This window comes from Scyliorhinus torazame, chromosome 6 (genome assembly GCF_047496885.1).
Source record: "Scyliorhinus torazame isolate Kashiwa2021f chromosome 6, sScyTor2.1, whole genome shotgun sequence".
Taxonomy (NCBI): domain Eukaryota; kingdom Metazoa; phylum Chordata; class Chondrichthyes; order Carcharhiniformes; family Scyliorhinidae; genus Scyliorhinus; species Scyliorhinus torazame.
This window is the reverse complement of record NC_092712.1, coordinates 277,131,111-277,156,541: the sequence shown is the minus strand read 5'-3', so window position 1 is coordinate 277,156,541 and position 25,431 is coordinate 277,131,111. Positions and strand designations below refer to the sequence as shown.

At 43.3% G+C, this 25,431-nt stretch overlaps 1 protein-coding gene across 2 annotated transcripts in view; it reads left to right on the top strand.

The window, feature by feature from the left end:
- tdp2b (tyrosyl-DNA phosphodiesterase 2b) overlaps positions 1 to 25,431 on the top strand; it is a 40,181-nt gene that overhangs the window by 12,453 nt on the left and 2,297 nt on the right. Inside the window, exons 2-7 of one of the 2 annotated variants that reach the window (XM_072509723.1) lie at positions 3,215 to 3,312; positions 4,005 to 4,166; positions 5,544 to 5,635; positions 11,435 to 11,553; positions 13,891 to 14,061; positions 24,822 to 24,927. In XM_072509723.1, coding sequence (XP_072365824.1) covers positions 3,215 to 3,312; positions 4,005 to 4,166; positions 5,544 to 5,635; positions 11,435 to 11,553; positions 13,891 to 14,061; positions 24,822 to 24,927 — 748 coding nt within the window. The remainder of the gene's footprint in view (positions 1 to 3,214; positions 3,313 to 4,004; positions 4,167 to 5,543; positions 5,636 to 11,434; positions 11,554 to 13,890; positions 14,062 to 24,821; positions 24,928 to 25,431) is intronic. The other variant, XM_072509722.1, reaches the window with a different exon arrangement.

Here is a 25,431-nt window from a genome sequence, read left to right as displayed (position 1 = left end):
ATAACTCAATATTTTGTATCAATATTTGCACTTTTTTTTGTATGATGTGCTCTCAGGTTCTTCCTTTTCCCAGTATAACTGTGCAGGATGGCAGTGCTCTCGTGCCAGCCGTTGCTTTCTGTTTGTAACACGTGTGTCCCATATGCCAACTCTTCCTGACCTCTTGTTTTTTCTGGACATCTCAGAAAGTCTACGGAGAATGCAATTGTAATATGTATCTTTACTTGACCAAAACTCTCCTGACGTTTTCTGCCAGCCTCAACAACACTAGCATGTGTTTAACAAAGACGATTACTTCTCGTAGCCAAAGTCTCTGGTCCCCACCACTGTGAATCCCACTTCTAACACAGATTTTGTCCAAGAGTCACAGATTAACCCAAAAGGAGGTTGAAGTCATGGGTGATTGTAAAGCAGTTAATTAAGATACAGCAGCTTAGATGTGATACATCAACTAAATAAGTAGAAAAGGCATGCAACCAGTAACAGGTGAGAATAGTGTCCCAGATTGGATGAATGGACAGATGAAGAAGAATGATGCTGACCTACATAGCTGGAGGTGACAGTGACAGTATCTTCTGCACTAGGTATGTTTGCACTAAGCAAGGTGTTAGGCAGGAACCAGCGTTGATTCGCCACAAAAAGTTCTAATTTGTCCGGTGACCTTTTTTTTCCCTCCTCGAGAGCCTGTTTGTAAATTATTTTGAGGGGGTAGTGGGTGCCTCATTCCAGTCACTTATTAGCAAAGGATAGGTGCTCCAGGTAGATCCCTCCTATTTCTGTCCAAAGCCCATGTCGTCATCTTGTGGCTAATCGCTTGCTGGGCATCCTGTTAACCTTTACTCAACAATTGGTTGAGATATAGGTCATGAGATCCCAGCTTATCAGGCTTTAGGCTTGCCAGAACCTCTGCTAGAGTCCTATCCTTGGAAGAGATAATGGGCCTAGGTTCTCCTATGTGTTTCAGCCGCCTGCTATAGAATCTCTCTTAATAAGAGAGAGCACTATTTCTATAATCATTTAATTTCTTCAGATTTACTAAGGATTTTGTACAATGAATTAAACTCTGAGATATTACATCAACTCAGCATGTTGGTCTTGAGCAGATACACTAATGAACTACAGTAGAAAACACCACTTTGTAGTTATTTTGGAAAAGGTGAACTTGGTCATTTGAAGGAAACCTATACTGCGATTTAGTGGTGTATTGATAATCGCACGTCCGTGTAAGCAGATATTTAACATTTGCAGAGTATTAGCTATAATTCCTCCATTACAACAGTAACTACTCTTACAGAAGTACTTAAATAGATTGGATTGGATTTGTTTATTGTCGCGCGTACCGAGGTACAGTGAAAAGTATTTTTCTGTGAGCAGCTCAACAGATCATTAAGTACACGGGAAGGAAAGAAAATACATAATAGGGCAACACAGGTATACAATGCATAAAAGAGAGAGGTTAGTAATAATGTGAGTCTTCGAATTAAATTTTAAAAGATTAAAACTAGTATAAGTTAAGTAAAAAGTGGATCTGTTGGGGAGAGCTCGCAGAAAGTCGCCTCGCTCCGGCGCCATCTTGTTCGGGGTTATCGAGATTTTATGAGAGACTCTTATGTAAACCAAGTCTATCCTTGACAAACCTGTTAGAGTTCTTTGAAGAGATAACAAATAGGTTAGACCAAGGAGAGCCAATGGATGTTATCTATATTGACTTCTAAAAGGCCTCACGGGAGACTGCTGAGTAAAATAAGGGCCCATGGTATTCAAGGCAAGGTACTAACATGGATTGACGATTGGCTGTCAGGCAGAGAAGGCAGAGAGTTGGGATAAAAGGTTCTTTTTCGGAATAGCAACCGGTGACGAGTAGTGTCCTGCAGGGTTCAGTGTTGGGGCCACAGCTGTTCTCTTTATATATTAACGATCTAGATGATGGGACTGGGGGCATTCTGGCTAAGTTTGTTGATGATACAAAGATAGGTGGAGGGGCAGGTAGTATGGAGGAGGTGGGGAGGCTGCAGAAAGATTTAGACAGTTTAGGAGAGTGGTCCAAGAAATGGCTGATGAAATTCAACGTGGGCAAGTGCGAGGTCTTGCACTTTGGAAAAAAGAATAGAGGCATGGACTATTTTCTAAACGGTGACAAAATTCATAATGCTGAAGTGCAAAGGGACTTGGGAGTCCTAGTCCAGGGTTCTCTAAAGGTAAACTTGCAGGTTGAGTCCGTAATTAAGAAAGCAAATGCAATGTTGTCATTCATCTCAAGAGGCTTGGAATATAAAAGCAGGGATGTACTTCTGAAGCTTTATAAAGCACGAGTTAGGCCCCATCTAGACTACTGTGAGCAATTTTGGGCCCCACACCTCAGGAAGGACGTACTGGCACTGGAGCGGGACCAGCGGAGATTCACACGGATGATCCCAGGAATGGTAGGCCTAACATACAATGAACGTCTGAGGATCCTGGGATTATATTCATTGGAGTTTAGGAGGTTGAGGGGAGATCTAATAGAAACTTACAAGATAATGAATGGCTTAGATAGGGTGGACGTAGGGAAGTTGTTTCCATTAGCAGGGGAGACTAGGACCCGGGGGCACAGCCTTAGAATAAAAGGGAGTCACTTTAGAACAGAGATGAGGAGAAATATCTTCAGCCAGAGAGTGGTGGGTCTGTGGAATTCATTGCCACAGAGGGCGGTGGAGGCCGGAATGTTGAGTATCTTTAAGAAGTTGATAAATTCTTGATTTCTCGAGGAATTAAGGGCTATGGAGAGAGAGCGGGTAAATGGAGTTGAAATCAGTCATGATTGAATGGTGGAGTGGACTCGATGGGCCGAATGGCCTTACTTCCGCTCCTATGTCTTATGGTCTTAACTATAGTAGTAGTACAATAGGACTTGGGAAATGAAGAGAAATAAAGCTCAAGTATGTTGGTGGAATCTTTGAAGTTCTAACTTCCTTCCAGGCAACTACACCATACCTCGTTATGTCTGGGGGATATTGCTGCTCAAGTTTTCTGCTCATAATCAATCCCATTTCAATGAGGTTTAAATTTGATTAACCTAGCATATGAGAGAATAGCCTGAGGATGGGAAAGGGTGAAGAAACCAGATCAGCTATTGTAAGATGGTGGATGCTCATAACAGCATAGTTTGTTTGTTTAAAAAAAAGTGACTGAAGATTGTTTTGGAGTAATTTTTGTTTTTTGTAATTATTTGCAGAGAGCCCTGAACTCCTATTTTGAAACACCTGCTCAGCCACCATCTCTTGTAATGGAGTCTACCTCACAGTTGGCTGAAAGAGCAGACTTCCAGGGATGGTATGCAATACCAATTTATCTTAACCATTGAAAATTAACCATTCTTTGGGGAGTGTGGTGTAACTTAGAAAACAGATTAAGCTTATCATGCACATTGCTTCCGCGTGCACATAAACAATTTTCAGGGTCTGCAGCTGTTGACATTTACTCAAATCAGTTTGGAAATCTCGAGCAATACAGGTAAGCATTATTGTCAGAAATGTAAGAAAAGAAACACTGCTTATTAAATGGTTTATTTACAAAATAAGCTGTGCATTCAGATTGCAACATTTTATTTTACTTTCAGGGGTGATGTGAGGTGAATTTCCGTGTATTACTGTTATTTATCTGCTTATTTATCTTCAGCTAAATTAGTTCACTTAATAGTTTAATCCTAAAATCAGGGTTGATGATGCTGCTTACTGAAGATGGGGGAAACAACTCCCATAGAGCCGGTCAGGATCATTTTAATACCTTGACTAATTAACTGAAAAGGTGTTTCAGTTGATGTGCTACTAGAGGTGGGCAAAGCGGGAGCCGTGAAAGCTGGAATAAGCAGTATGAAAAGGAACCAAGAAGAAAATAAGTAGCAACATGAGCGGAAGGAAAATTGGAGTGCCATGTGCTAAATACATGCTGAGAAAGACATCCAAGCTGCAACAAATATGACACTGATTAACTTTCTTTTACTGTTCATTTTGTTATCAATGCAGTATTGATTTGACAGACACTGACAGTGTGCAGACCAGCAAGGGAGATGGTGCACAGCCACAAGTAGATGAAAGTCACATCTCATTGTTAACCTGGAACGTAGATGGACTTGATCTGGCAAACTTACAGGAAAGAGCACGGGGCGTTTGTTCTTGCCTAGCACTGTGAGTACAAATATTACATCAGTACAAAGAAAGCTTGTAAAATAATTTGTGACATTTATATAGACAACTTCATAAAAAACATTTTACTTGATTTTCAGCGCAGTTGCTGATGACTGCCACCTCTGTTAACTTTTCGCTGTAACCTGTGCATATAAACTAAATTTGTGAGCATTTACCCTCTGGGAAAACCTGGGTGGGTTTTATTTTAGGTGAGTAAGTGTGTGTATGGTTAGGCCTGCAGTGAACTAATGATTTACACAGATTTGCATTCAATTTTACAGCACCAAAACAGATTATTTGACCCCAACTGGTTCAATCAGATGTTTGCCTCTTCCCATCTTATTTTATCTCGCCCTAACAACATGTCCTCAATTTCCTTGTTCCTCATGTACTTATCTAGCTTCCCTTAAACTTATACAAGCTAATTGTCTCAACAAACCCATATGGTAGTGAATTCTACATTCTCTTAATACTGGGTAAAAATAGGGTTCTCCTGAATTCCTTATTGATAACTTATATTTGTTGGTCTTGTTTTGGATTCTCCCTCCAGTGCAAATGTCATCTTGATGTCGGCACTATCAAAGTCTTTATAATTTTAAGAATCTATAGAGTTACCCCTCAACCTTTTTTGTTGAGAAAAGAGCCGCAGCCTTTCGCAGCCTCTTCAATCTTTCCTGAAAGTTTTGTACCCATCGATTCTGAAAGCAAAATTAATTTTTGACATGTGATTTGTTCTGTGGTGACAGCAATTACTGTCCGTAGAGAATATGCAAATCGTTGATTGCCAAAAAGTTGTGAATTTGTAGTAGCGTCCAACTATCAAGATGAATTTATGTTGGGATTACAAATTCACAATAAATACCCAGTGAGAGTGTTGTTACATCAGCCCTATAACCTATGCACATTGTAGTGTTCTAACACAATCTCCATCTCTTCCTTTTGTTTCTGTGCCATGACTCCAGGAATATTTGAGCAGTTCCGAATATCTGCCTACCAGTCTGGCATGGAATTTGGTTAGCATGAAATTTGTTGTGATTGATGTTGATAATGCATTAATGTCATTGTCCCCTGGTGTAAGGGGAATACTGACTGGCAGGTCTCCATGGTGATGGAATGTGTCAAAGTTTATGCCCGTCGTTATTTAATACCTTTAACAGTATGGATTATGTAGAATTTTGTACACATCCCTTTTTTAATCTTCAGGCTATTATTTGCTTTTGCCTGTGTTAACATTATTATGGTACAATATAAATGTGAATCGTTTTTGTAGTTCATTTGGGTTTCAGAAGATTTGTGAGCCCTTCATTGATTTATGTTAAAATATCTGAATGTGATTCGATTTTAAAGAATAGCTAAACAAACTTTTCTTTTTTAAAGGTATAACCCTGATATAGTATTTCTGCAGGAAGTTATTGAACCCTATTACCTATACTTAAAGAAGCGAGCAGTCAGCTACACAATTATTCCAGGTATGAAATGAGCTATGACCTAAACCTTGTGGACTGGAGTATAATTTCTGTGCTTGATTCAGTGAGGACAAAATGGTTTGTAATTTTAATTTTGAAAGAATTGCAAAATTTGAATTGATCGGTGGTTCCAAAAGAGTTTGCTCTGAACCTCCCCATTTTGTCCCTGCTGATGTTCTCTGCTCACAATTATAATGGGGAATTTGGCGGTTGCAATACTTGTCCACAACTGGTTGTCATACCTTCAGTTATCTTGCCCTCGACTACTTTTTGTCACCTGTCCTAAACTTCCAATGTAGCTTGGGATTAAATTTTATTTGATATTCCTGTTGGGTAACCTGGGATGTTTTACTGTCAAAGGTGCTGTATAAATGCAAATTATTCAACGCTGAGAGAGTTAGTAGGCGAAAGATTAGTCTGTACAGAAAGCCATCTACTGGCCTTTCTGCTATATTGCATCGGAGTGCAACTTATTTCTGTTTTTCATTTCATGTTGTTTTGATGAATCTCATTCAGAGGGAGCACACAGCTTGGTCTGCCATAGTAACTCACAATTTGTCAGTTTTATTGGCACATTTTCAGTTCTACAGAAAGTAGTTATATAGATTAGGGTTTTAATGTTATTAAATGTGTGTTTTATTTATTCTCTTTGGGAAGATTGGCTATTATCTATCAATTCTGGTTTAGATTAGAAAGGGAAGTATTTTAATGCTCTAAGTAAGTAGTAGTGTGTGGCCCCAGGGTTAAACTTTCCTGGGGTCACTGAATGATCAGCTCACCAGTGCGAGCACTTAATGTAAAAAAAAAGGCCACGGTTATTTCTGATATAATAGTTTTTGGCATTACACGTTCAATGGATAAATGCTGACTTGCAGCAGCTAAACCATCTATTCTGGTGCAGTCCTGGAAGTCTTCTATTCATTTTCAGGTATGGACACCGCTGGCAAGGCTGGCATTTGTTGCCAATTCAGAATTACCCTTGAAATTGAGTGGCTTGTTGTGCCATTTCAGTGAGTAATTTAGAGTCAGCCACATTGCTGTAGGTCTGGAGTCTCATCTAGGCCAGCCCAGGTAAGATTTCCCTGAACCAGATAGGTTTTTAATGACAATCAATGATAGTTGGTATGATTACCATTACTGAGACTGGCTTTCAATTCCAGATTTTTAAATTGAATTTAAATTCCACCACCAGCCATGATGAGATTTGAGCACATGTTGCCAGACCATTAGCCTGGGCCTTTGGATTACCAGTCCAATGACCCCAACATCTCCCCCTGCCATACTTAACAAAGGGTATCTTTAGCTGTACTTTACAAAAGGCATCTTACCAAAATCCTTCAAAAAAAAACTTACAAATTCAAACAGATTGATTGCCACTTAAAACTTGGCCAATAGCTTGAGCAGAGTGAAATTAGCAAAGATCTTAACATAGTTTAGGCTGTAGAAATTCTGCTACAATCTCTGTCGGGACCAAAAATTTTTCCAAAGAAATCCAAATTTCCAGTTGATGGCTGAAAGAGTGACACAACAAGATTTAATGTTTAAGACTTATTACCATAACAAACAGATTTAAAACACTTGAATTAACATTATTTTTGTCGGCAACTTATACTTTAAAGTGCAGAGTAATAATAATATAATAATCTTTATTTTCACAAGTAGGCTTACATTAACACTGTAATGAAGTTACTGTGAAAGCCCCCTAATCGCCACATTCCGGCGCCTGTTCGGGTACACGGAGAATTCAGAATGTCGAATTCACCTAACAACACGTTTTTTTGGGACTTGTGGTAGGAAACCAGAGCACCCGGAGGAAACGCACGCGGACATGGGGAGAACGCGCAGATTCTGCACAGCCAGTGACTCAAGCCAGGAATTGAACCTGGGACCCTGGCGCTGTGAAGTAACAGTGCTAACCACTGTGCTACTATGCCGTCCGCTATGGAGAAAGAAGTACATCATGACCTGACACCCACCTAAAGAGTGACCCTTGATTGCTCCTTAACTTACCATCAGCACCTCCGAAAGACTGCACAAACACCAAGACTTGAGTGAATACCAGTCGCAAACCTGGCAGCATTAATTGGCAAAGATCACCATCCTTTGTACTTCTGCTGTAACTCTGGTCTTCTCAACAGCTGAGAACTGTGAATGGCTCTCAAGTCATCTCACCACACTCATTGACACACAACTTCACTCAGTAATGAGGATAATCTCTGGAACTCCAGTTCAGTGGTTACCAGTCCTCTCAAATACTGTCCCTCTCCTCTTTCGACGGGACAGAGCAATGCACAGAAATAGCTCTTAACAGAGGGTGGCATTGTGGCGCAGTGGTTAGCACTGCTGCCTCACGACACCGAGGACCTGGGTTCGATCCTGGTCCCGGGTCACTGTCCATGTGGAATTTGCACATTCTCTCCGTGTCTGCATGGGTTTCACCCCACAACCCAAAGATGTGTTGGGTAGGTAGCTTGGCCATGCTAAATAGTCACTTAATTGAAAAAAATATATAGCTCTTAGCAGCAACCTGGATCTCCCATCCATAGAGACCTTCAAGCCCTCACCCCCCCCCACCACAATCATCATCCCCACAACTCACCACATTGCTCTATGAAACTCATTGGATACAAATCGAACATCTTCAATTCTATAACACTGATGGAAGTGGGCAGAAAACACTCTCCCAGTTAAACAGATCTCCTATTCAACAACCAGACGCCAATCTTCCCGGAGCATGTGGGCAACCCTCAATAGAATACGGACTGGACATGGCCCGATGTGCAAGTAGCTCCTCAAAACCTTGCCTGGGTGCAACTGCGGAAACCCTGAGAAAACAATGGAGTACATAACATCTTGCTCCCAACTCAAGCTTGAGGGCGACATCCTGGAGTTACACAGGCTTGCCAGCTGAAAATTGGACTGGTTCGGGAAGTTGACATTAAAACTGTGACACAGTTTCTGCTGCTAAAGCCATATGAAAGAGAAAAAGGGTGGTCTTTTATGGTATCTTAGCCCACAATCCTAATTTAATCCTATTGGTTGATATTTTATTATACATCAAGCATCCAATTCATGCACTCGCCAAATTTCCTTGTGCTTGGGTGAAACCAGCACTCAGGTGAAGCTGCTCTGTGCTCATACTCTAATTATTAATCTGCTTACTGATTTACTTACTCCGATTGGAATTTTTAATTTCCCATCTCTTAGTTTAAAATCTATGCCCTGGAGAAAGAGGAGAAAAAAAGAGAAATACCCACTCCTGTTTCCCTGTGATATCACACTCTGATGTATATTTTTTGAATGTGGTCCACCTGTTCCCATCCTAACACTTCTGTCTGCTCCATTCTTGCTGAATTCCCAATCCTTCTGGTCTCGTGCCTGCTCTGCTCCCGAACTTTTTATCCATTCCACGCTCGGAGTTCCTGCCCCTTGTCTCGAGTACAGACCAGCCATGATCTGACTGGCAGAGCAGGTGTGAGGGGCTGAATGGCCTTATTCCTTGCACTCCTATTACTTGCGGAGCTGGTGTGACTGAAGCTGCTGTTGACCCCCAGGAAATTATTCCCTCGAGATTTCCCCCAGCTCTTTGTCTGCTCCTAAATTTCATTTTAAGATCAATTTTCAGGAGGCACCTGTCCTCTCAGGTTGTGTCCTTAAGAGTTCACCAAAGAATTTGGAACACTCCAGGTTTCAAAGTGTACATAGCAGTCATGTTTATCAGAATCGTTTGAGGATAGATGGTGGTTGTTTTGATCACTGCTTGATCACACAATCTAGGTATTGACAATTTTGGCATGAGAGCAATGTGAACTTATAGATTGACTGTAATAGGCAATGGTGGTACAACATTAACTGACAGCAAACTTCAATATCTTATAATTATGTTGAGTCAGAGGTGCAGAAGTTTACATGTTACTAATCTGTTCAGAAATTGAGTGCGCAGAGTAATTGGTGTAATTAGTTTTCACATTGATCGAATGACATCGAATGGTGGTGACAAAAGTTGAATTTAAAAAAATATTTGTTTTGCTGATTTTTTTAAAAATTGATTAATTTATTAAATATGCTTTGATTCATGGATCAAAATATAAACTATAGGTGATTTGGACTAAATGTGGTAATGGGGTTTTTGTCTTCCAACTGCATGTAAGGTACTTGCTCAAACTTCTGTATATGACAGTAAGAAAAGTAAATATACTAAGTGTACCAATGTCAGTGCTGCAGATTTATTTTGGCATTCTGATCATTTGATTTAATAAAAGTGCAATCTGTATATAGATTTCCAGAACTTTCCTTTGAGATTCATTCTTTATTTAAATGGAGCTGATAGGCTGTATATCAATATAAGGTGGAAGGTAAAATCCTTTTTAGCTAAAGGTTGCCCTCAAACCCTCACTCTTGCACATACATGTGAAACATTGAATCCAATCTTTATTTGGAGAATGCCTTCTTGAGGTATGCAATGAAACTTGCTTTTATCTGATTGGTACCAGGCCTTGGCTGAACACAGAGCAGAGTGTGAACAAAAAAAACACAGATGCTGGAAGTCCAAAATATAAACAGAATGTTGGAAACGTTCAGCAGGTCAGGCAGCATCTGCAGAATGAGAAAGAATTGTGTCGGGTACCATCTGGTATCCCCATACTTCTATCAATTCTGGCAATAAGTAATCAACCTGAAACATTGGGTGATTCAACTAAAAGGGAACAAAGTCCCATAGCGAGCATGTTTTGCCGTATGTTTTCCGGCACTCTCAGCGCCGAGGAACACATGGTTATAAAATGCCACCCGCTTTAGATAAGGGGCCTAAGCGTGGCCGAGGTCACACATTGCCCTGTTTTTGCACTGAGAAACTCCACTTGCCGGAGCTCCGCAGTGTAGCGAGATATTAGGATGCCATTTTTAAATGGCATCCCGATCTCCGAGGCCCCAAAACACTATGGGAGGAAGTCCAGCTTGACAATGCCAATCTGGCTGTGCCAGTGCTGGGTGGCACCAGCAGTGCCAGCGTGCCACCTTGTCCAAGGGCAAGCACCTGAGTTCCTCCGATCCCCTGGGATCACCCCACGAATGCTGTTCCGTCTGGTCCCCGTTTGTGGAGACCAGTACTGAACGGCGCTTGCCCCAGGTCTCCAGGGCAAAGGGAATTGATCCCATGCCTCGGGTAACTCTGGAATCTGCACACTAAAGTGAGAATAACTGTCTCGCTTTGATATGCAGATTTGCTAAAAAGTGATCCCACCCTCAATGGGCGGGATTCACATTGCAAGGTCTCGCAAAACCACATTAGATCTGCTTTCCTTATGACGAGCTGCTTTTCAGACGCAGCATGGACGTTGTATCTGCCCTTTAACCCTGTTTCGCTTTCCACAGATGCTTCCTGAGCTGCTGAATATTTTCAACACTATTCATTCGAGCAGCACGAGTCTGAAATCTTGTGTCTCCCACTTCCATTGCCCCATTATTGGTGGCCGTGCCTTCAGCCGCCTAGGCCTTGAGCTTTGGAATTCTCATCGAGGAGCTTATGACTGCCTGCCCCTTCTTGTTCTCCTTCTAGCTGTCCCTAAAACTTACCTCACCTATTCTAATATGTCTATGGGTTCATTATCAACTTCTGTTCAATGCTCCTCTGAAGTGCCTTGAGGCGTTTTACTGTGTTAAAGCCATTGTATAAATGCAAGTTGCTATAAACGTCAATTAATGAGGTTGCCTGGAGTGGAACTAACTTTACGCTGAGGATGAAGAGGAAGGAAAGATTTGATTTAATAATGGAACAAATAAGGTTTTTTTTTGTTTGTGTAGGAGATGAAGATGACTATTACACAGCCATTATGCTGAAAAAATCCCGAGTGAAATTGTTGAAACAAGAAATAACACCGTACCCAACTTCCTCCATGAAGAGAAACCTTCTCACTGTTCAGGTAAGAAGGATTCAAAATGATCTGTCTGAAGAGATAATCAGTTTATCAATTGTTATATCGTGCAAGGAACCAACCTTATAAACTGCATCGTAGCCACCTTTCATGGGGGATAAAAATCCTTTTGCAGTGCAAATATTTAAAAAAGAATGTTTAAATTCTGATGTAAAAGTTCCGAAGATCAAGCTCATTAATCGGTGAGCATGAATGTGGCTGAATGTTACTCTGCACTTGTAAGTAGATGTTTTTGAGTTTGGATTAGAGAAGGTGGAATGAAGAGTTATATCTGTAAATATGCTTTAATTGGGCAAGAATTTTTCATACATCAAATGGACTGCAGAGCCTCTAATTACTCTATTTGTACAGGCATGTCTGTTGTACGGAATGTCTCCTTGGTCATTCCTCTTCCCCATTCTATCCAGCTGCAATCTATCAAGGAAAAGGCTCCAATTTCCTAATAAGTGGTTAGCAGTAAGAATGCACAGCCTGTAAAGTGGTGGATAAGATTCAAGAATAGCCATCAAAAGAGTATTGGCCAAGTATTGAAGGGGAAAAAGTTGCAGGAGTATAGGGAAAGAGTGAGACTAATGGGATTGTTATTTGAAAGAGCTGAGGAATTTCTGTTCTCTATGATTCTGTTCTGTATCTGTTCTGTATGATTCTATCAGCCAAAATATCCTCCAGTTTAATTATGGCAAAATGGAAGGGATCCCTTTTGGTGTTTGCCAAAGCTCATGTGCTTCTCACCTTGATGCCCAACATCCTCCCCAGCTGTCGTTTTTTGCTGCATCAGGAGGTTTGACACTTTTGTGCAATGCTTAGCTCACTTGCTCTTTTATACCCACTTTGATGCCAAGTGCATTTTCTCCTATGCTGAGGACACTCATGACTCATTTCTGAAGTAATGAAGGTCGTTTACCTTTTTGCTTAAGCTTCTCATAACTTTCTGGAACTTCTGTGGTGTGTTTAAAATTGTTCTTTTTCTTGAATTTTCTACTCGAAGGAGGTCTGACCCACAGTGCTGCATTCTGCACCATGGGTAGGGCAAAGGGACAGATCTCAAATTCACCTCAATTGGAACCGAGATCAAACCCAGTGCTGTTGGCACCAATCTGAATCACATCGGCTGTCCAGCTGAGTGAGCCTTCAGTGGCAACTGTTGCATGTGGCAACGTACAATTTTACATGCATGTTGCAACCCGGAGCTATCGACAGTGATGGTAGAGGCTCCAAATTCTTTCCATGCATGGCTAACCAGGAAACACTCCCGTTATTGCCACCTGCCGATAGCATATATTAGAAGGATTTGCAAGTTGATACTTGCCTGTTGAGCCACATTATGAACGCTTTTTCCTTGATCATCAAGTTCAGGAATAAGACTTGAACGCAGAGCGCCAGGCTCAAAGGCAGTGACGTTACCACTGTACCTCAAGACCTTCTAAAACTGTGTGGTCGCAAAAGTAGTTTGTTAAACCACTTAATGGGAACTTCTGCAGCTTGGCTATTTTAGAAAGACTGCGTATAGTCCCAAGTCTTGGCTAGAATGATGATTGGGTCAATCCCATGTCTGTTGTGGCTTTGCATGACCGATTCTACGATGCAATTTGTGTCATGTAACTATCTTCCACTCACTGCATTTTAGGGAAGAAGAAAGTGTTACTCTTATTAGGTGCTGTAGTTTCAGTCAGGGGTTCTGTTTTCTATAGCTCATAGAGTCTCTCTGCTGCAAAATGGACTCTGCTGTATGTCCTGCCATAAATCCTGTCCTGCCCTCCAACACAGTCGCTGACATTGGTACCAAAACTCTCTTTCCAAAATCATTTAATCAAGGTGATAAGAGTTACCCCTATCTTACCAATAGGTTTGACAATGGGAACTCTTTCCCCTCCATCATTTTAAGAGGATGCCAACTGGGATATAATGCAGCTATTCAAATTTCAGGGAATAAGAGAGTTCAGTTTGCCTTAGATTTGCTGGCTCCATCTTAACAAAACTGAAACAAAAATGTCTAAAAACTAACTCCTCCACCCCTCAAACAAAATATACCATCGGATACTAATCGTCGATTCCTTCCCCTTGTAGCTGCGGAAACTTGAAACATTAACTTGCATTTCTCAAGAAAATTCTCAAAAATCACTCTATTAGCTTCCAAGGAAAGCAGAACCTTTTACAAGATATTGGAATATTCTTCAATATCTTTTAAATATGGCTTTTCATGTGAAAGAGATGGATTGTGAATTGCAGATAATGTGACATTCCAGCATTGCAATGGCAATTTCATAGACATACTGAAAAATAATGTAAAACAAATGTCCTTTCCCTACACTCTCCTTGTTACAGGTAAACATTGCGGGGAATGAACTCTGCTTAATGACTTCCCACCTGGAGAGCACAAAGGCACATTCTCAGGAACGGATGAAACAGCTGGAGATTGTCCTGAAGAAAATCAAAGAAGCACCAGAAAGTGCCACTGTAATATTCGGAGGTGATACCAATTTGAGAGACCAGGAGGTGAGTGTGTTACAAAATGTACATTAGGATTAGGGTTTCGTTAATTTTGCCCCAGTTTCCATAGTATTACATAGGAGATACAGCCAGAAATACAGGCCATTTTGGCCCAACCACTCCATGCCACTATTTATGCTCCACTTGAAACTCGTCTCAGCTTTGCTTTTCGAAATCTTAATATTGTGCCCCCCCAACCCCGTCTCCCTGATGTTGAGAATATGCTTTCAGAAATAAGCACAACTATTTTGCTTCAGGTTTGAATTTTTATCTTTGTCATTTGTTGAGAATCCATAAATACTGGGGAGAGAAAAGTAGTTAAAAGGGGGAAAACCATTAAGACATTAATGATGCACTGCTGCCATGCAAGGACGTGATCTTCCCATCCCCTTCCTGCCAAGCATTAACGTTTCTTCTGGTAATGTACCTTCTTTCCTGATCTCTATTGACAAAAAAAAGTTGCTGTCCTAAAAAGATTTGTGTTTCCAAGGTAAACCTTTTTTTCTGAAACCTACCATCATCCATCACTCTTTCTTTTACCTTGTCATTTCTCCTACACTTTACAACCTTGAAAGTTGTTTAGACTGGGAATTTTGGTCCTCTGTCTTTGTTTAAGAGAAGTTATGGGAGGGGTTACATGATGTTCAATATTTATTTTTTCCCCAATTTTTCCATGTACCCTGCACATCTTTGGGTTGTGGGGGTGGGACCCATGCAGACACTGGGAGAATGTGCAAACCCTACATGGACAGAGACCCAGGGCTGGGATTGAACCCAGGTCCTCAGCGCCGTGAGGCAGCAGTGTTCACCACTGTGCCGTCCCTGTTCACGAATGATATAGCCACTTTCAGGGAACCTTCTCTATTTTCTTTGCACTCTCGTTTAAGAGCCAGGTAGGCATTTTATTTTTGCCACTAGGACTAAGATTACACCTCATTGCTTGAGAAGTTTCTGCTTTCCCATTCAAAAAAAACCCCCAGAGTTGAATAAAAATGTATTATTTAGTAGATACCAACCTTGCCTTTTTAAGGTCCTCGAGAACAAAACACTCTGCTGCCTCTGTTCTCATTATACTTTCAATATGTGTCCACTGAACCTACATGGGAGGTGAAAGACAATTTGCAACTTGAAGGCAGACGAGTTGGCGCAGCCGGTCCATGTTTGCATATACATTCCACGAGGGCAGGTATCTTACCGTTACTCACCCTGTTCCCATGAACTTTTTCTTTCATCCATCTATCCAATCTCATCTGGTCAGTTTCTGCCTCGCTTGCTAATCCCTTTGAGTTTGAGACCCCAGAGTCAATTATTAACTTGCAGCTGTCTCCAAATTAAGAAACTGAACTTCTGCACCTCACCTATGACAGCATATTAAAAACAAGACACAAGTCAATGAGGCTGTCAGCATTCTAGAGTAGCATCTCCAAGGAGTATCCGGAGCTGAGTGAAACAAGCATTTTGTTGCTTTTGCCCTTCGCAACAACTGACATGTGCGATATTAGACTTTCTGCCCTCACAAAGATGAAGACAGCACAAAGGAACCGGCTGAACTCTGCACCCAATGTGCACATAGCCCTCCCCTCCTGTGAACCTGATTGGAGTGAAATCATGAGAACCAAGCAGGCTCACCTGTCGCAATAAAGTAAGAGAAAATGGTAGGTTGTGAAGGTCAGCCGGCGTGGATCCCGAAGGATGGCCAGTTGGTAAAAATTGGTCCCGGGCAAAAAATGTTTGTAGAACACTGCCTTCATCAATTTCTCAGACTCCTTTTTAGCCACCACTAGACTCTTTTGTAGCCACCACTGGGTAAGTTCTGTTTCACTAGAGGAGATGACACAGTGGAGAAGCATTTGCCCTGAGACTCCTCAATATTGACTCCAGATTCCATGAAGTCTTATGACAGTTCAGTTCAAACACCCAGCTCTCAGAAGCTGTTGGATTGGTACTGCACCATTTGGAAGAAGCACTGAGTAGCTGGCGCACAGAATGTACTCTGCGTGGGAGAATTTAATATCCATCATCAAGAATGACTTGGTAGCACCACTACTGATCAAGCTGGCCATGTCTAGCAGGAATTATCTGCCAGAATGGGTCAACGGCAGGTGATGAGAGAACCAACAAATGGGAAAAACATGTTTGACCTCATCCTTACCAATTCACTTGCTCAATTTAAAAACTCCTAGCAGACTGCCAAACCTATATCAAACTTTAGAACTAAAGATGGACCTAGCTCTTCCCATTAATTACATCTTTATCCCACTCTGATTCCATGACCTACTTACCCAAGTCTAAACACAAAACGTCTCAATTATCTACTCTCCAGGGAATCTCCAGCAATCGTTACCAGTTCTATCAGGTATCCCTTTGTAAACAGGTACATGGTTAAAATGAATGATTGTCTCACTTTTACAACATCTTAATTGCATCTTTTGTAGACACACCGCTTGGTCTGTATGTTAAATCAGCATTTTTTTAAATGTTACTGTGACAGATATATATATATTAACATAGGCTTTTAATAACATTACTGCAACAGATATATATAAAACATTCCTACATTCATCATACTTTGATATGACAGGGGCTGCACGGTGGCGCAGTGGGTTAGCACTGTGGCCTCACGGTGCCGAGGTCCAGGTTCGATCCCGGCTCTGGGTCACTGTCCTTGTGGAGTTTGCACATTCTCCCCGTGTTTGCGTGGGTTTCGCCCCCACAACCCAAAAATGTGCAAGCTAGGTGGATTGGCCATGCTAAATTGCCCCTTAATTGGAAAAAATGAATTGGGTACTCTAAATTTATATTTTTAAAAGTACTTTGATATGACCTGCAACCCACATCACTGAAGAATAAGAGCAACATGCCCATGGGAACACCACCAATTCCAAGTTCCCCTCTTAGCTCACACACCATCCTGACTTGGGCACATATTGCTGTTCCTTCATCGGTGCTGGGTCAAAGTCTCGCAACTCTTAACTGGGGGTGCCTTCTCCACAGTAACTCCAGCGGTTCAAGAAGCTGGCTCACTATTACCTTCTCAATGACAGTTAGGTTTGGGCAATAAATGTTGCCTTGGTCACAAAACCCACATGCCTTGAATAAATAAAAGAGGAATCCTAATATGACATTAAGTAGGTACTGTGAACTGGAACAGTAATGTTCGAGGTTTTCAATGGAGGTGGGGAAGCCAGCTCGGAGTACTGTATGCCAAAATGCTTGACTACATGAGTAGTCGGGTAAAAGCTATGATGTCATTCTTATGCCATTAAATAACGGTGCATCTGCTCGGCACTTAGTTTGTGCACAATAATCCTTTCCTAGTGGGTGGCACGACAGCATAGTGGTTAGCAATGCTAATAGCGTCAGGGATCGGTTAAATTCCAGCCTTGGATGACTGTCTGTGTGGCGTTTGCACATTCTCCCCGTGTCCACATGGGCTTCCTCCGAGTCCTTCGGTTTCCTCCCTCAGTCAAAATTGCCCCTTGGTGTCCTAGGAAGCGTGCTCTTTGAGAGGGTCGGTGCAGACTTGATGGGCCAAACGGCCTCCTGCACTGGTGGGATTCTATGAAATGAACTGCTGTTCCAATTTAGCAATAGTTATTGATAGTGGACCAGTATACACAATCTGCCCAATGAGCAGTTTACTAAGGCCATCTAGTAAATTATGACCTCGTAACCCACAAATCCAAGAGATGGTCACAGAAAATATTGAATGTTTTTTTAAAACATATTTTTATTCTCCTTTTTCACATTTTCTCCCAGATTTACACCCAACAATAAACAATAATCAGTAACGAATGTAATGTCAATCCCATATTAATAACAACGATTCCATCCTCCCACCAAACCCCAAACATTAGCCCGCATGTTAACATGACCAAATGACAAAAAGGAATCGGGAATCACCCATGGTCACCATTAACACATACAGTCCCTCTCCTCCCAGCACCCCCCCAATGTTTGTTGTGATCCTATTCTCGAAAGTGCATAATGAATAACGCACATGAATTGTAGAACCTTCCATCCTTCCCCTCAGTTCAAATTTGACGTTTTCAAGTGTCAGGAATTCCAGCAGGTCCCCCCTGCCACGCCATTTTGATCTCCACCCGAACAGGATCCGCCTTTGGGCGATCAACGAGGCGAAGGCTACAACATCTGCCTCCACGCCCATTTCCAACCCCAGCTGGTCCGACACCCTGAATATGGCCCCCTGAGGGCTCGGGTCCAGTTTCACGTGCACAACTTCAGAGATTACCCTAAAATCCTCCTTCCAGTAACCCTCCAGCTTTGGACAGGACCAAAACATATGAAAGTGGTTTGCTGCACCTCCCTCCCCGCAACGTTGACACACATCTTCTATCCCCTCAAAAATCCCTACGGAATGGCAACTCCCTCACCCCTGCCCCCACCCCTGGCTGAGACACCACAAAATATTCACTCTTGTCTAGATGTAATTTGTACCCCGAGAAAGACCAAACCCCCCGAAGAAGCTCCAGTATTCCCCCTATTGACACACTTGGTTCCGACACGTATAATAACAAGTCATCGGCATATGAGGACGCCCTATGCTCTATCCCCCCCGCACTGTCTCTTTCCATACCCCTGAACATCTTAACGCGATGGCCAATGGCTCAATCACGAGTGCAAACAGCAGGGGGGGGCCTAGTCCCACGGTGGAGAGGAAAGTATTCTGAGCTGATGTTATTTGTGCAAACGCTGGCCCTCGGCTCCTTCTATAATAGCTTTACCCATTCCATAAATCTGGGTCCAATCCCAAACCGCTCCAGAACTGCCATCAAGTACCCCCATTCTACCCGGTCAAACGCTTTCTCGGCATCCAATGCCACAACCACCTCCTTCCCCTCCGTCGGTATCATAACCACGTTCAATACCTTCCTAATGTTCGAAAAGAGCTGCCTCTCCCTCACAAACCCTGTCTGATCTTCACCTGTCACCTTCGGGTGGCACTCCTCCAGCCTACCTGTCAGTAGCTTCGCCAATACCTTTGCATCCACGTTTAAAAGTGAAATGGGCCTATACGACCCACACTCCATCGGATCCTTATCTTTCTTAAATAACAGGGAAATCGATGCCTGTCCCAAAGTTTGTGGTAACACCCCCTTCCCTATCGCCTCCTCAAACATCCCCACCATCAGGGGTGCCAGCTTATCCTTGAATTTTTTATAATATTCCACCGGAAACACGTTCGACCCTGCCACCTTCCCCGGCTGCATCCTCCCAATCGCATCTTTTATCTCCTGCTCCACTACCGCTCCTTCTAATGTAGCATTGTCCCCATACCCTAACCTCGGGTACTCCAGCCCATCTAGAAATTCCTGCATCTTCCGGCCTCCCCCAGGTGGCTCTGACCCGTAAAACCTCTCATAGAATTCCTTAAAGGCCTTGTTCATCTGATCCAGAGCTACCACCAACTTCCCTGCCCTGTCCCGCACCTGGACAATTTCCCTTGCCGCAGCCTCCCTGCGGAGCTGACCCGCCTTCTCTCCATGCTTGGACACTGCCCCCCTTGCTTGCCTCAATTGATGTACCGCCTTCTTGGTAGATAGTCGGTCAAAGCTCGCCTGGAGTTCCTTCCTCTTTTCCAACTGCGCTGGGTCCCCATCTTCTGCATACCTCCTGTCTACCTCCAGCATCTCATCTATTACCCTCTGACTTTCCAACCTCTCCTCTTTGTCTAGCCTAGCCTTGAACGAGATCACCTCACCCCCCACCACCGCCTTTAAAGCCTCCCAGACAACTGCCTTCAACACCTCACCGGTGCAGTTAAAACCTACATATCCCTCGATTACTTTTTAAATTTTGTCACAGAACCTTCGGTCCCCCAACAGTCCCACATCTAACTTCTACCCTGGTCTCTGCACCATCCCCTTCTCCAGTACCATATCCACCCAATGCGGAGCATGAAATACTGAATGTTTTAACAGACCTATATTGCTTTAGTAAAGCTTCTTTCCGCATTTTGTTGCTTTACCTTCATTTCTATTGTCATTCAGTGCTCCCTGCAAACCCCTGCCTTCCAATGATATATCCAGCGGATGAACTTTGTAAGGGAGAATCTATAATGCCTCAATGTGGGGGTGCAACATGTCAAATATTACATACAGTATGATTGTTAATCTTTCATTCTGGTAGTGTTGTTTTCGTAATCTGTTACAACTGAATGATTTCATTTCAAAGTTTTTACCTATGTGGGTTAATTATATAATGGAGTTTCTTCAGGTTTTGCCAAAAATCTTTTAGAATTATTTTTGTAACAGAGAATAAATTTAATGGGCGGGATTCTCCTTTTGCGGGCCTAAGTCCCCACGCCAGCAGGAAAACCGGCACAAACCACTCCGGCGTCAACAGCCCCCGAAAGTGCGGAATTCTCCGCACTTCCGGCGGCTATGTGGACAGTGGAGGGGTTGGTGCCAGCCGGCGCCAAAGGGACTGCGCGAGTTAGCGATTGCGCCAAAGGGTCGGCGTGATCTTGCCCATGCGCTGAACCACTGGCGTGGTTCCGCGCATGCGCAGACCGGCTGGCGTATTCTGACGCATGCGCAGGTGACAATATTGAATTCTTTACCCGTCAGTCTGGCCTCAATAAAACTCGAGATGGATTTGTAGGTATAGTATTATTTATTTTAACCAACTTGCAAGGCTGACTCGCTCCACAGAGATTCAGAACACAGAAGCTGTCTCCTGGAACCCTAGAACCGAGTGAGGTCGGAGACAAAGAAATCTCTGCAAATATATTCAAATAGCATCAAGTTTAACATACAAGATTCCCATAGGTCATCCTATAGACCTCCTGACCTGGCCATATATCCTGATTGGCTCACTTCGCATTCCTTAACCCTGGGCCTCTTGCTACCCAGCATCCTTTTCCCCATCCTTGCCATGCTTTCTGAATTCCTTTTGTCCTTTGTGAACTCACTACTATCTACATTACTGTAACTAATATTTGAACTAACTATTTTATATCACATTCGTTTTTTAATTCCTCATTCCCTCCTTTTATCATTTCACGATAACCTATCTGTCCAACCCGTAGCTACGGCCCCTCATCTAAGATTTGTCGCTGCAATTCCAATTCCTGTTGCAGCACCCCGTCATCCGCTGCACCCTCGTGGATCCTAGCAGCCAAGATTCTAGGGGCGTCTATCTGTTCCAGTGCACCCTGCATTTTACCCAGGTTTCCCTCAGTCCTAAATGAATTAAGTATGTCTCCTGATAACCTACGTTCTAGTTGTACTCCCCTTCTGACACGCTCTGTCCTCTCTCTAGTTCCCCTCTCTCACAACCTCTTCCTATTCTCTCCTCACAGTCTGACTTTACCTTTATGGCACCAATCTTAAACACATCCAAAATCAAATTTACATATACTCCAAAAACAAGGCAGTGTCCATGCAATGTTCCCTTCCCATCGCCAGGACCGGTGCCATTGCTTCATGAGTCCTGCATTGTCTGTTAACCTGATGACCTTCCATGAGTCGTTACCATGTCCTCGTATATGGGGACGTCACCTCTGCATAAGTGAAATGTCCTTGGGGCTACAGATGTAGATGATATTTCCCTTTTCCATATCCGTCGCCGATGTCACTCCAAGCGAGGCGAGGCCGAAGATTACACAGGCGGTGCGTAGCCACTCCATCATGCTCCACACCTGTAAAACAACGCTGGGGAAGGGAGGCAGGTGAATCTGTCCAATAAAATGAGGCCCGTTATCAGAACTTAACTGAGCTGATATGCCGTACCGGGAAATGATTTCCCGCATCAGACCTTTAACCACAGTAGCAGCTTTATTATCATCCACAATGACCAAAACATATTTATAACATTGACACCTGACCAACTCAATGTAATCCATTTAGAGCGTCTCAAAGGGACCACTGGGCAACGGGGTTTGCCCCATACCACAAGGGATACCTTTGCCGGTGTTATATTACTGACAAATCAAACACCGATTACTGATACTCTGGGCCAGCCCCTGCATTTTAGGGTGCCACCAAGTGTCCAGCAACAAATCACTAGTCCCCCGAGCCCCACAATGAGTTGCAAAGTGTACACATTCGATGACCCATAAAGCTAGTACCTCAGACATACAAGTCTGATGTGCTGGCGTGGTCCATAAAGAGGAAACCGAATCATATGTACAACCTAACCGTTTCCACATTTGTTTATCACTCTCGGGTGCGTCCTCCTGTAACCTTATGACGTCTTGGATGGTTGGCATTGGCTTGTCAGAGGCAGACCTATTTATTGCAGAACGTTTAGTCTGACTTAACATTTGAGGCACCATCACTTGTTGAATTTGCGCGGCTGTCAGCGCTGCACAATCTGCTTGTTCATTACCAACGTCAACTGGGGTCTTACCGTTTGTATGGGCAGCGCATTTAATGATGGAAATCTGGGCATAAGGAGGGCCTGCAGTAGGTCATTAACTAAACCCTGGTGGGCTATTTCCGTGCCGGCCGAGGTAAGGAATCCCCTATTCTTCCAGAGCTGTGGGTTGACATATCCCAAAACGTCACGTCCCAGGTGATGCTGAAGTCGAGTGTTAATCGTTTCAGGGACCTCAAAATATTTTATGGAAGTGCCGTCTGGCATGACTTGAAGTGCGTACTCTGTTGGGTCTGAATGATCCACTGCCCTCCTTACCATAGGCCCCAGATCCTTGGCATGGTACTGGTCGTGGACATGACGTATAATATGAGGGCCTACAGAAGCTGACTGTGGCCATAAATGTGGTGGTATTGTAACAAAATCGGCTGTACCTTCTTTTCCCGTGACTGTGGCTGTAATCTTGACAGGCCATTCGGTCCCAATTATCGACCGATATTTGTCCTCCAACTCCCTGTTCTGTCTGGTTCTATCATAGGCCAGGGTAACGTGGTGCAGTGAATGTTCAATGTCTAACGTCTACCACTGGGGTGTGATAGAAATATAACACTGTTGTCTCATCCTCCATGATTGAACCGTTACCCCTTTGTCTCCGCACTCTAGCTGTAGCTGGAAGATACACAGTAAATCTCGGGCCAACAAGTCACAGTCCAATCCAGTAGTCACCACAAACTGATGATCTGTAGACTTATTCTCATAAGTGACTGTCACAGGTTCAGAAATAGGATACTCACACACCTGTCCTTGGAACCCCGACAAATGCTGGGTGTGGTCGGATAGTGGTAGTCGAAGTTCTGATTGCACCGACGACATGGCTGCTCCAGTGTCGATTACAAATGGGTGATGTTGATCTCCTATCTGCAGAGAGATAATAGGTTCCCTGTCCGATGGAGAGTCCTTATGACTAAATTAGCTAGTCAATCTTGTGTTGGGAAAGGGTTTGCCTGGGAGAAGTCGGTGTACCTCGTCTGTCCTCCCCTTGGAGGGTACCCCCTCCTTTGGGTCGGGTAGTCTCCTTCTGCTGCCCGTCTTTTAAATGGGCATTCCTGATGCCAGTGATCTGTACGGCCACAATTAAAACATGCATTGTTCCCCCTATATCTGCCCCATCCTCTTTCCCCAGTAGACCAGTGGCCCCTCAGAGGGGGCAGCAGTTGTAAAGCTGTTGGTGCATACGGTGGGCCATAAAGAGGGGCTGAAGGTCCATTTGGGGTGGGTTTGATATCCTCCCCCCTGTTGATCCACCCACCCAAGGTCACAATATTGGGGTTCCAGCTGGTAAGCCACTGTATCTGCTGCTGGTTGGGGTCTCAGATCATCCTTTTTCATTACATACTCAGTCTTAATCTTTGTAACTGAGCCTCCTTCCTGGCCTACACCCTCCTTCCAATAAAATCTGACTGCCTGGGCCATCTGGGAAGGGTCGTTCTCTGTCCAATTCACGTTATTACATTTCACGGCAGTAGCCACGGAAGGTGGTAGGCAATGCATTAACATAGCACAATATTATGGGGAATTCTGACCATTTTGGTACAGCAAGTCACCTGACTGCCCACAGTAGATTTCATTAAAACATTTCAGAAATTCCTCTGGCTCCTCAGTCTTTTTAGGTTTGAGGTCTAAGATAGCAGAGATGTTTATGGGCTTCTGAAATGTGGCACTCAACGCATTCAGGATTTGTACCCGTCTATCATCGTCCAATGCATGGGCTTGCTGAAGTGCGGCATGGCTAGCATAATTCAAGTGGTTGAGGTGTCTGTGGTACTCTGCTAGGGTTAAATGCTGCTGGACTAGGGCCCAGAAGTCCCTAGAATCAGCTTGATAAACTGAGATGGTAGTTCTCAGATAGTCCACGAAAGCAGCAGGAGATTTCTTCCTGTCTGGGATTGCAGCCAGTATAGCCATCATCTCACTGGGTCTCCATGGGAAATAAACGTCTATCGTGGGCTGGGCTGCTGCTGTTGCAGCATCAGGGTTGGGTATTTTTCTAATCGGCAACTGTCTCAGAGTCTCACTAGGGGGCGCTTTAGCGGATTCCTCTGATACAGTCCAAGGATACATTTTTGGTTTATCAACTATAGTTTCAAAAACACACATGGAACTGAACCATCCTTCCGATGTCCCATCAATTCCACAATTAACCCAAAACTGAACTATCAATATTATGATATCCCATCAGTTTAATTTTCTAATCCCAGACTGACCTTTGATTTTGTCGAGACAATCTTTCCGTACCAACTGCGAGTGACAAGACCAATCAGACCATGAGAAGAGGGGAAAATCAATGTGGTCATTTTCCAGCTACACACATTGTGGGCCTATTTCCACTTTCCTTGTCCAACATCAGTCTAATTCTGACTTTGCAGCTGGCCGGTGACTGTCTGGAGAAATCCCGGATTTCGGCACCAAATGACAATATTGAATTCTTTACCCGTCAGCCTGGCCTCAATAAAACTCGAGATGGATTTGTAGGTATAGTATTATTTATTTTAACCAACGTGCAAGGCTGACTCACTCCACAGAGATTCAGAACACAGAAGCTGTCTCCTGGAACCCTAGAACCGAGTGAGGTCGGAGACAAAGAAATCTCTGCAAATACATTCAAATGGCATCAAGTTTCCCATACAAGATTCCCATAGGTCATCCTATAGACCTCCTGACCTGGCCATATATCCTGATTGGCACACTTCGCATTCCTTAACCCTGAACCTCTTGTTACCCAGCATCCTTTTCCCTATCCTCCTTGCCATGTTTTCTGAATTCCTTTGTCCTTTGTGAACTCACTACTATCTACATTACTGTAACTAATATTTGAACTAACTATTTTATATCACATTCGTTTGTTCAATTCCTCACATGGGGTTGTCTTCTCCGCACCGGTCATGGCGGAGCCCTACAGGGGCCGGTGCGGAAGGAAAGAGTGCCTCCACGGCACAGGCCCGCCCGCAGATAGGTGGGCCCTGATTGCGGGCCAGG